The sequence below is a fragment of the Cyprinodon tularosa genome, unplaced genomic scaffold (genome assembly GCF_016077235.1).
Source record: "Cyprinodon tularosa strain WSP-4 unplaced genomic scaffold, ASM1607723v1 ctg366, whole genome shotgun sequence".
NCBI classification, from domain to species: domain Eukaryota; kingdom Metazoa; phylum Chordata; class Actinopteri; order Cyprinodontiformes; family Cyprinodontidae; genus Cyprinodon; species Cyprinodon tularosa.
Genome location: NW_024039081.1, coordinates 263,484 through 275,011, shown reverse-complemented (window position 1 = coordinate 275,011; position 11,528 = coordinate 263,484). Strand labels below are relative to the sequence as shown.

Sequence of the window (11,528 nt, the reverse complement as noted above, 5' to 3'; positions counted from 1 at the left end):
AGCAGCACTCAGGGACCATTCTGATGTTAAACGTCTTGCTCGGGGGCCCAGAGTGGCAGTCAAAGCCATTTGAACAAAGCTGGTTCTGTTCTGATAAATCCTCTAAAACAGCTGGAAAGTATTTAACAAAGAACAAACCTTCATCGTTGGGAACAGCCGCGAGGATCATCTTCATCAGACTGTCAAACAACAACTGTGTCTTCAACCAGAGGATCTCCAGATCTGCTGTTTAACAGAAGATCTCTTTCCGCTGATAACGACAACAACTCGAGATTAAACTCCTATATGATCCAATTTTCCTTTTAGAGCAATAAAGTACTTTGAAATTAACCCTTTAAAGCCCGATCCAAGAATAAAACAAAACAGAAAATTACTTTTTTTTGGTTTGAAGTCCTTATTTGGCCTTTTAAAAAAATATGTAAAAAGAAAAAACAGATACGTTTTTGATATTAATAATTTATTACTATGCGATAAGTCAAGATTATTTTTTGTGTAGTCTTCTACTGGCTGTTATCAGGTATATCTGATTGTGTACAATAGGATTTTGAGCAAAGTTTTTACCATTAAATTATGCAAAAGGTGTCAGACGCAAAACATTTCAGAAACCGTATGTATCAAATATGATGCACTGCAAAAAATTTCAATCTTAATAAGTAAATTTTTCTTAAAACCAGTGCATTTTTTCTTGAATTGGGGACTTAAGTGAGACACTTTGCCAATGGAACAAGACAATTTACATTTGAAATAAGAAAAAATAATTGCATTTTCTTATTTCAAGTGAATTTTATCTAATTATCTTATTTTAAGAGTAAAAATACTCATTCCATTGGCAGATCCTCTTACTTACCTATTTTAAAATATTTACTAATTTCTAGATTGTTTTTGCAGTGTACGTTTGGCATTATAGGGTTAAAGTGAATTGTTAGCTTAGCATCCTACAGAAGAGGATTAGGGCCACTGGAAAAAAAAAGTTAACCGATTTGTAAATTTTAGTTTAACATGGAAAAAAAGTCAGAATTCTGACTTGAATCTCAGAATTGTGGATCTTAATGTAGATGGGCACCATGAAGGAAGAGATGTGGAGCACTCAGCTTCACTGACACAGATGTGAGTTGTTTGAGGTGGCCAGTGACACATTGGTGGAAAATGACAGAATTAGGCAACTTTTTACGTGCCCGAGGGGTCCCCCCATTAATGGAGGAGCAGAAGGTCATTAAAACAAGAGAGCTAGTCTCTAAAACAGACATGGCTATGGCTTGATGCTAACATGTTTCACTGCAAAAACGATCTAGAAAGAAGTAAAAATTTCTTAAATTAAGTGTATTCACCTTTGAGTAGGTTAATGAGCTAGTTTGCCAATGGAATGAGTAATTTTACTCTTAAAATAAGATAATTAGATAATATGCAGTTGAAATAAGACAATGCAATAGTGTTTTCTTATTTTAAGCGTAAATTATCTTGTTCCATTGGCAAAATGTCTCTTTTACCTCCTCAATTCAAGAACAAATGCACTTATTTTAAGAAAAAAGGACTTATCTAGATTTAGATTTATTGCAGTGTTGTTAGCTGTCAGAATTCTGAGATTAAAGTCAGAATTTTGACTTTTTTTCCATATTAAACTGAAATAAAATGTAAAAATCAGTTAACTTTATTTTTTTTTTTCAGGGGCCCTAATCCTCTTCAGTAGCATCCTTGCAGTAAGAAGGTCCAAGATTTAAATCCTAACCAGACCTCTTTCTGCTCAGTTTGTATGTTCTCCTTATGCATGGTTGGACTCCCCCCTGGTACTCCAGCTTCCTCCAATGCATGGTTTGATATATAGAGCAGCAGAGGAGTCAAAAGTATTATTATTTATTACTCCAGTAGAAATATAAATCCTACTGCTTTAAAAATAATTTTGTAGAAGTTACAGGATCAACTTTTTACTCAAGTAAAAGTATAAAAGTTTTTAAAACTACTTCAATTATAAAAATCCAAGTAATGAAGGAAAAAATGTTAGGACAGATGCTTTAAACTTTATACTGTTACTGCGCAACTGTATTTTTTTATACTTTAAGGAAAAGTCGCTCATATTCAGAATTCAAACTTCTGAAAGTTCTTTAAATCTGAAATGATTCCATCCTGTTCAATAAATGATCAGTGTTTTTAATTCAGAGTAATTTTCATGTGAATGTGCTTTACTGGAGGCATCCATGTTTGTCAAAGAATACTACTGCCACCTACTGGTTAGTGACATTGTCACGGTGCGGTATCGGCTGTTGATCAAGTCCCAGTGCTGTATCTGGTGTTTGTCACAACGCGCTATTATCCAAGTCATCTTGAAAACATTCTTCTTCCAAATGTTGGCTACATATTACGGGTTTTTTCTCTGGCCAGAAGTTCGATGGCAAATCCTCCCTCTTCAAGTTGGCGATCCAACGACCAACCTGTCCGTGGAGGATCAGGAATCAGAAAGGTGGAATAACTCTTTTTTTTCACTTTTCCCCGATGTATTCCAGCATCCAGCTGCCATGCACGTGGGCATTGTCAGTTTCACTATAGCTCTGGTGAATTTCAATGGTGAAGTCCTCTGGAAATCTTCAATAATTGTTGTTGATTGCAGATGTGTCTAGTAGTTCCCATTGATTTAGCTTGTAAAGCGGGGAGAATGGCGCTAGGCTTACCGCACCGTGACGTCACTGCTGGAAGATGGCAGGAGGGAGGGGTTACTATAATAGGGCAAAAAAGGCCTTCTAAAAAATAAGAAAAAAATATAGTGTTTTAAGTGAATAATTGCTTATTTTGAGCAAAATAATCTGCCAGTGCAGCAAGCAAATGGGACTTGGTAAGATTTCTTAAAACAAGAACATAATATCCGAGTAGTAAGCATCGAAAAAAACTTCAATCTAGTAGAAAAATCTATTTTTTCTTTTACTTTTTAAGATTTTTTCTCTTATTTTAAGCAATGTATTCTCATTTATTAGTCATTATTGCTTAGAATTAAATGTCCTCTAACCGATTATTGCTCAAAACAAGCATACAACAGGCTTATCCGTCAGGCTTAAAACTAGTCTGTTTTTCTTAGCTAGAATTAATTTCATTATTTAGGTGTAGTGAATGACAAACTTCAAAACATTTTTTTTATTAATATTTTAGCAGAAATGTCACAGAATTAAGCGAAATACAATCTCAATGACCCTATCAATTTGAATGCAATCACAGTTGATTAGCTGGAATATCTTAATGATATGGGGTCAGTTCTTAAAACAGGTTAATATGGATCGTCTTATTGTCTTGAAACAATAAAAAATTTAATCACAGTCTAAATGTTAACACACTGCAAAAACGATCTAGAAATGAGTAAAAAATTCTTAAATTAAGTGTATTCACCCTTAATTTGAGTAGGTAAATGAATACTTTGCCAATGGAATGAGTATTTTTACTCTTAAAATAAGATAATTAGATAATATGCACTTGAAATAAGACAATGCAATTGTGTTTTCTTATTTTAAGTGTAAATTGTCTTGTTCCATTGGCAAAATGTCTCTTTCACCTCCTCAATTCAAGAACAAATGCATTTATTTTAAGAAAAAATGACTTTTCTAGATTTAGATTTTTTGCAGTGCACGACTCAGTCCACAATGTGTGATATTTTAAGAAAAAAGCTGCTCAGAATTAGTTTTATTATCTAGTTAGGATTAAAAAGGTGAATTTTCTTAAAACAAATCAAATACTCTTAACAATATTCAGTCTTACTAAGAAAATACACTGGAAAAACATGTGTAATAAGACCAAAATGCTGAATTCAAGTTTATTACACTTGTATAGATTTTCCTTTTTTGCAGTCAGTGAACGCAACAAAAATTATTTTTATTTTTTTACCTATTAACGCTAAATTCATTGAATCACTGCCAGTGTATTAATATTAGGTATAAAAAATGAATCATTGATTATTTCTTGCTGACCCACTTTTCCTTTAAAACCCACAGAAACAACAAACTGAACACATTTCGCCATAAACCTTTTTTTTAATTAAAGCTCTTCAATTGATAGACGTTTACAACACCAAACATAAAAGCAGAAAACACAGGCAGCAGAAGCTAAGGCAGCAGTTGTAGGAGGTGCAAACATTAAACCTCCATTTAAAGTTTTAAAGCAAGCTCAGTTAGGATGAAGATGAAGAAACGTCACATCTCCGTCTGTAAACGGCTCCAAACACTTCAGCTCATCAGACACCGCTTTCTGCCTGAGGAAACACGACGCAGCAGGGAGCGGCTATTAGAACAGAAGGTAGTTGGGTTCATTTGGACTAAAGGTCAGAACAACGTGTGCAGTTTTCCCCTGAAGGACTGGATCTGTGCTTTCTGTCTGAGCAGCAGTGAAGGATGATGGGATTGATTTTTATCGCCTAGTGTTTCCACTCAATCCTTCAGAAGGTTTTAGTTTTTTAAATAGCAGGTACAAATATGTTGAGGCAAAGATTTTGCAGAAGCTCGCATTAAAACACACTTAATTTAATCTTCAAGCGCGTGTGATTGGCTAAGAGTCTCAACGAATGGAACGTCCTGATATAATAAAGCTTCAGGCTGGAAACGAGGATAGAAGTCTGACCCGGCCACTAGAGGGCGTTAGTGGTGGAACATCATCAGGCAGTTACGGGAGCATCAGACGGTCTGGAGTAGTGAGTGTAAGTCAGAAATAACCAATAATCTAGGTCTTCCTGGAAGCAGTAATGCAAAGAAACGACCTGCTTCAGGACTTTTTTGCAGTGTTACTCTAATAGAGAACTCCTTCCTTTGTGCTTTTTGGAGGTGGCGTTTCGGCCCGCCTCACCGCTCAACCCCTGAAGATTTCTTTGGTTCTGAAAACGCGGACCTGCATCAGTTCATATCACGCATCACTAACAAACGTCGTCGGCAGCCCAGACGAGCGCCCTTCATCACGACGGCGTATCACGGCTTCCTTCCTCATCGTCGTTAGGGCCGGGATCGCTGAGGCAGCGGGACGGTTTCTGCCTCGCCGATTGGTCGTCGGACTGAGGCGACTCTTGAAGCAGGGAGACTTGGTCAGGGCGGCGGGGATTCAGCTGGACAGCTCCCCCCCCTGGGCTCTCGCTGTCATCGTAGGTGTAGACTTTATGCTCTGAAAATAAAGATGGACGTCAGTTAGCAGACAAGACGGAAAAAAAAAAAAAAGTTACGTTTTCAGAAAGTTTGAACGATTTTTATGGCGTTAGCGCTAGCTAATAAACATAGATCACCAGCTGATCACATTTGTTTGCTTCGACAGAAACCTCACGTTAACGCCTCAAAAAACGTTATAGCAGAGACGCAGTGAGGCGTGGTCGACTTTTCAAGATGGCAACATCCATGGGTGACAAATATAACAGCAGTGTATTAAAATTATGAAGATATGTCAACATTTCTGAGGTATTTTTGAGTTTTTAAATATCATAAAAGGTTAATAGGAACATGAAAAATTACAACATATTTAGGCAGAATGATTTTAATAATCTAATAAGTCAATAAGTTAATAATAAATCTAGTAAATCATTGTTTTCCTGTTTGTAGAGAAACATTTTAATATCCAGGGATATATATATCTATTTTTATATCAAAGGGAAGTATATTCCCGGACATTACAACTTTTTTTTTTATGCTTTTTTGTACTATATACACTTTTTATATTGTCTGTCATATTTCTATCTTTAACGGCATCTTGCTTTAACTCTTTATGCTCTATATAAGCTACTGGAACCAGAATTTCCCCCAAGGAGTAATAAATAAAGTTGAGTCTAAGTCTATGATCCGTTATCCTAAGAGCATGGGCGGTTCTAGACAGGGGCCAACGGGGGCCAGGGCCCCTGTAGCGAATTTCCTGGCCCCTGTTATGGCCATAATACTCAAAGAAATTCTAAAGATGACATGCCCTGCAACAGGCATGGTTACTGATAGGTCCTTTGGATCTATTTCATTGTTTTCTTTACAAATTGTATTTTATTAACTATTTAAAAAACAATAAGGTGATAGCGTCAGTGGTATTGAGATATGATCCCAGTTTTCATCTGCTAAACGTTTTTTTTCAAAACAAATTAATAACATACTCAATTTTTTTACAGCTGAATTTAACAGTTTTTCTTAAATTCTAATTCAGATTTTATAGAAAACTGTCATTTTTAACATAAATTAAGTCATAAATATGTAAAATTCCAAAATTCTGAATGTATATTCACCTAATAAGACATTTAGAATTTTAATGAAACTTAATTGAATGGACGTCTAACTTCATGAAGCTATCCTGTTTTTTATTTCATGCTTTTCTGTGCCCCCATGAAAACACACTGACCCCCTCCTGGCCCCCCCGGTACATTTGGTCTAGAACCGCCACTGCCTAAGAGAAGCTCTGATGCTGCATGGGTTAGATCATGTTCAATCAAACCGTTTTAACAGTTGGCCTGACTGTCAAACATTGGTTTCATTTAAAAAGTACATTTTTATTCTGCTTGGTTCATCAGATTTACATCAAAGCCTCCACAATTCCTTTCAACATCAGGAGCGCCTCCGAGCACCCTCTGGTGGGCAAACTTTGTAACAACATCTATGTTTTGTGACAAAGGAACATAAAATTTGAACTTGAATCATTTGTGTTTAAAGTTTAAAGCTTATACACCATATTTGATGAGTAAATAACAACAAAGACAGAATATTTGCATGTCAAAGAAGGATAAAACTCAAGCTTTTTACACGATGATAAAACTTCAACACAGTACCTTTAATGTTTGTTTCTCTATTTATGGTCTTATGATTATAAAATGTCACTATAAATAATTGAATGTTTCATTTTTTTAGTACAAATCTCAAATCTTTGAATAAAAGACGAAAGTGTAATGAATTAGGGGAAATTGTCCCGTTTCCATGGAAACTCACCAGGTTCGAAGCAAACTTTCCTCACTGAGGGGGTCTCCTGTCGCTTTGCAGGGACAGTGAGGTAGTGGCTCATCTGTAGGAGACAGAAATCAGCAGAATTTAATGGCCAGGAGTCCAGAGAGTTGGACGGGATGTAGAACTGGAGCCGTTCTATCGGCTGAATAAGAGCAGAGTCACAGAATCACACAAAGACAACGATCCTGCTGTGGCTGCCTGCTTAAGCCTGATCAGAAAAGAAAAAAAAAGGTACAAACTGGGATTCTTAGCAAGTTAAAAACAGAAACTCACAATTCCTGTATTTAGTAGGGGTGTAAATCACATCCATCATGGCGATTCAGTATCGATTTCCTGACCCAACGATTCGATTATTTTCGATACTCAAGAATACACCACGATTCGATTCATCGACTAATTTTTTTTTAATTATTATTATTATTATTTTTACACCTTACAGGCTAAACAAAGTTTCAAGTTTGAAATAAATCAATGAAAGCTGTAATATCATTATGCATTTTCTTTAGAAACAAAAGCAAATAACAGAAGTAGAAAAGTTGCATCAAAAAATACTGCACAATATCAGTGTAATGAGTGCAATGCAATACCTCGGCTCCAGAGAAACTGTCCAACATATTTTTTTTAGAATGTAATAAATATACTCAGGAAAGAGAGATGTTGCTTAGAGAGTTAGACAGGAATAAAAATAAACTAGATATGGGAATTGTTTCAAAGGTCATCTGGGGATGTAGTTTTTGGGAGTATTTTTAATTTTCTAAGAAGAACGGGTATTTTAAGGAGAATATAATAGTTTTTCTGGTCCATACTGCATTCTGGAAGGTGGCGGTAATGCACCTATAAGTTGTTTGCCAACCGCCATTAAAAAAAAGAAGAAGAAGAAGGCTCCAGAGTGTCGACGTCACCGCCCCCTTGAGAGACGCTCCGCTGCACCTCTCCCAGATTGTTTGGATCGATGCATCGATACAAAACGATTATTATTTACACCCCTAGTATTTAGAGAGGAAAAACATTCTTTTGATTTTTTTTACTGATTAATGCTAAATTCATTAAATCACAGTGAACATATTAGATTTAGCTATAAATAAGGATCAATTGGTTATTCCTTGCTAAACAGACGTTTCCTTAAGGATTTTGACAAAGCTCTAAATACGTTTTTTTGCTAATTTGTTACCGTGTTTTTGCTGTCCTACTTCCAATTATAGATGTCCCACTTCGTCAGAGATTTGGAGACGCTATATTGTTCATGGTTCCTACAGCATAAGGCAAGTTAAATTCAAGCTTTTTAAGACTTTTTAATGCCACTTGAAATAAAAATTTAAGACCAAATTCACAAGAAACAAAAGAAAAACCCGCTTGCGACAACTTAACCCAAAGGTTTATTTTAACATAAACCACTGCACTAATGTTTCACATTTTGAAAAGCTTCCCATACAGGAAGAAAGCTAAAAACACACAAATGACAGATATATTTTAACAATTATTTAACTGAATTCACAAACTTTGTTTTAGCAGGGAACAAAACAAATCAGTTTAAAAGCCCCAACATAACCAGTGCTAAGTCTTTTTTGCAGCTATTTTTCTTTGTATGGTTTTCTTAGTATGTTTGATTTGGTGATAAGTGGAGGCGTTGCAGAGACAAGGGTGGAACTAAACTGAGAAATACCGGCTGTTTCTCTCCATTTAGAGAGAAAGTTAAACTCCATTTAGACGCCTTGTGTTTCGTGCTTCGCATGCGTGACTCCACTGCCTTAATTCCCATCGTTCCGAGCTTGGATGACTTCTTGCACAAAATCCACTGAGCCTCATGTATGTTCCCTGGTTTTAGCCATGGAGAAAACTCTTGGCTGGAGACAATTTTGGTTACATTTACACTTGCTCATATTTTCCAGATAAAAAGTTAATGGTGCATCTCCCAAATGTCCCGGCAGCAACAACGCTTTTATTGGTTCCGCTATCGGGACGGAACCAATAATGGCGAACCATTACTTTTTTTTTTTTAAATAAAAAAAAAATTGTCAATTTTAACGTTTTATTTAGATTACAAAAATAAATCGTAATAAAAATTATCCTATTTATGATGTTTTAAAAATTAAGACCTACGAAAGACTGATTTAAGACATTTTAATACCAATTAAGGCCTTAATTTTATTTTGAAGAATTCAATGCCTTTTAAGACTTTTTAAGGACCCGCGGGAACCCTGATTAGACACGTCGTCTCGATCAACTGCTCCTCTTTCACGTCTTTCTCTGCAGCGTGCTGGTCATGTATTTTCCTCATGGTAGTTTGCCTCACAAGTAGTTTGTAAGATGGGTCACCACTAAAAGCCATTACACTGAGCCTGGTTCTGCAGGATGTTTCTTCCTGTTCAAAGGGATTTTTTCCTCTCCACTGTCGCTACAAGCATGCTTAGTGTGAGGGATTGCTGAAGAGTCAATGAGTCGATGCAATCAGCTGGTTTTCCTTAGATAGAAAACTTTGAATCAATCTGACTGGATGATCTGGTGAACTGGAAAGTGCCCTGAGATGACATGATGTGAATTGGAGCTATAGAAATTAACTGAATAGAATTGAACCTGTGGGCGAGCCCATCCGCTTCAACCACACTGATGGGCTGGCAGCTGGTGGCTATCGTCTGAGCAAGGAGATTGGTTAGCTTGGCTGATAGAGTTTTGCTTTTAGCAGCATCCCTGGCAGCTCGTCATGTTCGATGTGGTAATTTCAGTAATAGGCCTACACAGATTGGAAGACTTATTTGTGCAGTGTGTTGCAGTGAGCTTGTAGCAGATATTTTTGATTTATGCCCAATATTGAAGCGTGGTCTGTGCTGTTATTCCACGGCACAAAGAAGAGGGCCAATGGCGAACTAGCTGTGGGTCTAGATACAGCCGAGGCGGTGAGGAAGTGGGGACAAGTTTGTGTGACAACGGAGGGACATGAAGGCCAAAAAGAGCGGGGATCCAGGTGGAAAAAGGGTCCCAGCGTTCTCGCGCACCTCGCTCTGCTAGCTGGTCCATCTTCACAATGGCGGTCACACAAACAGAACAAGCCGGTAAGGGACCAAACAGGAAGTACGCATAGAGCAGATAGATTTGACCAATCAGAGGCCTCCTGTCTGCGGTCACCTACAATTTTGGAGATGTGCAGTAGGGATGGGTATTGCCAAAGACGTCACGATTCGATTAGAATCACGTTTCAAATGCGATTCTATCACGATGCATCACGATACTTGAATTATTGCGATGCATTGCAATATTTTCTCCTCCATGTTTTGTTTTTGAATGACTCGGCGCAGTATCCCGCGGCCGGAAATGTTTGTGACACAAGGCAGCGTGCGTCAACACATCCGCAGCGACATCTACTGGACTGGAAGTGTATAACACTTGTTTTTGGCTGATGTTCGCCAACCATTCATGCAGTTTTATTTATTAATTTTTTTAAATTAATAATCGATACTTGGCGTCAAGAATCGATGCAGTAGATCACGAAAATTAGAATCACGATGCATCATCATGACGATTATTTTGCACACCCCTAATGTGCAGCAGAGTGTCTGCAGAGGGCGAGGGGATCATATCTGCGTTAACTGAAACACACACGCAGACGACCTGGTTTCTGAGTATAAATCAGCATTTAGTCTGGCATTAACGCAGCGCATTAATCACTACTAACATATAAATGTATCTAATGAGCACAAACTTAGATATTATTGCTAATTATTAACCTAAATAAGCAAAGAAAATACATTTAAAAGTGGAAATCAAAATCCAAGACGAAGCTAAAAAGTAACATTAAAAGTGGAAAACTATTTAAATAAAAACAAAAAAGCTTCAACAATTTTTTTCTGTTTCGTGATGTGGAGGCAGGTGCTGATCCAGAAACACGTCGGGATCAGAACCTGCTTTACTCCCCTAGTTTAGGAGGAACCTACCCGCCTCTCCATCTCCACCCTCTGCTTCCTGAAGCGAACTTCACTCATGTCGTCCTCAAACGGGTCCATGAAGAGGTCGTGTCTGCTGTACGAGCGCAGCTGGGAGGGGGAAACAAAGAAAGCATGACAAACCGCTTCCTGCCGTGGAGACCGGAGCCTCTGTTGGGCTGCGAGGCGTCTTCCTCACCCTTTGCCGGGTGTTCTGCAGGTTGGCCCGCAGGATCTTCCGGATCTCGGCCTCGCGGGTCTTTGAGATCCGCGGGATCGCTCGTGGTCGGGCCTCTTCCTTCTGTTGCTGGTTGATTCTTTAGGAAAGAGCAGAAATAACTATTAAGCTTAAAAACACAAAATCACCAGAATTAGACTCTTCTGTTAAAAAATGAGAAAAAAATAATAATAATTGAACTTTTTTGATCTCACATTGGAGAAATTTACCTCTGCATTTAACCCACCCCCATGGGGAGCAGTCTGGGGGTTAAGGGTCTTGCTCAGGGACACAGAGTGGCAGTCTGTGGGAGTGGGTTTAGTGCCCTAACCACTAAGCCGCTACTCCCCAAAAGCTTCTATGAGCTCAGAAGAGGAGGATCCACTCATGGTTGTGATACTTTGGGCCTAATTTTCCTGAATCTGGATGCATAAAAGGTTAAAAATGCTCTTGGACAGTAGTTTACATGAGTTT

General features: G+C 37.7%; 1 protein-coding gene across 1 annotated transcript in view; it reads right to left on the bottom strand.

Annotated features, from left to right (window-relative positions):
- Positions 1-4,684: 4,684 nt before the first annotated feature.
- Positions 4,685-11,528, bottom strand: part of LOC119790508 (Na(+)/H(+) exchanger beta-like) — a 29,397-nt gene continuing 22,553 nt past the window's right edge. The window contains exons 9-12 of the mRNA XM_038296056.1: positions 11,037-11,154; positions 10,850-10,948; positions 6,906-6,978; positions 4,685-5,121 (exon numbers count right to left, since the gene is read on the bottom strand). Of these exons, the coding sequence (XP_038151984.1) occupies positions 4,919-5,121; positions 6,906-6,978; positions 10,850-10,948; positions 11,037-11,154 (493 nt within the window). The 3' untranslated portion in view covers positions 4,685-4,918. The remainder of the gene's footprint in view (positions 5,122-6,905; positions 6,979-10,849; positions 10,949-11,036; positions 11,155-11,528) is intronic.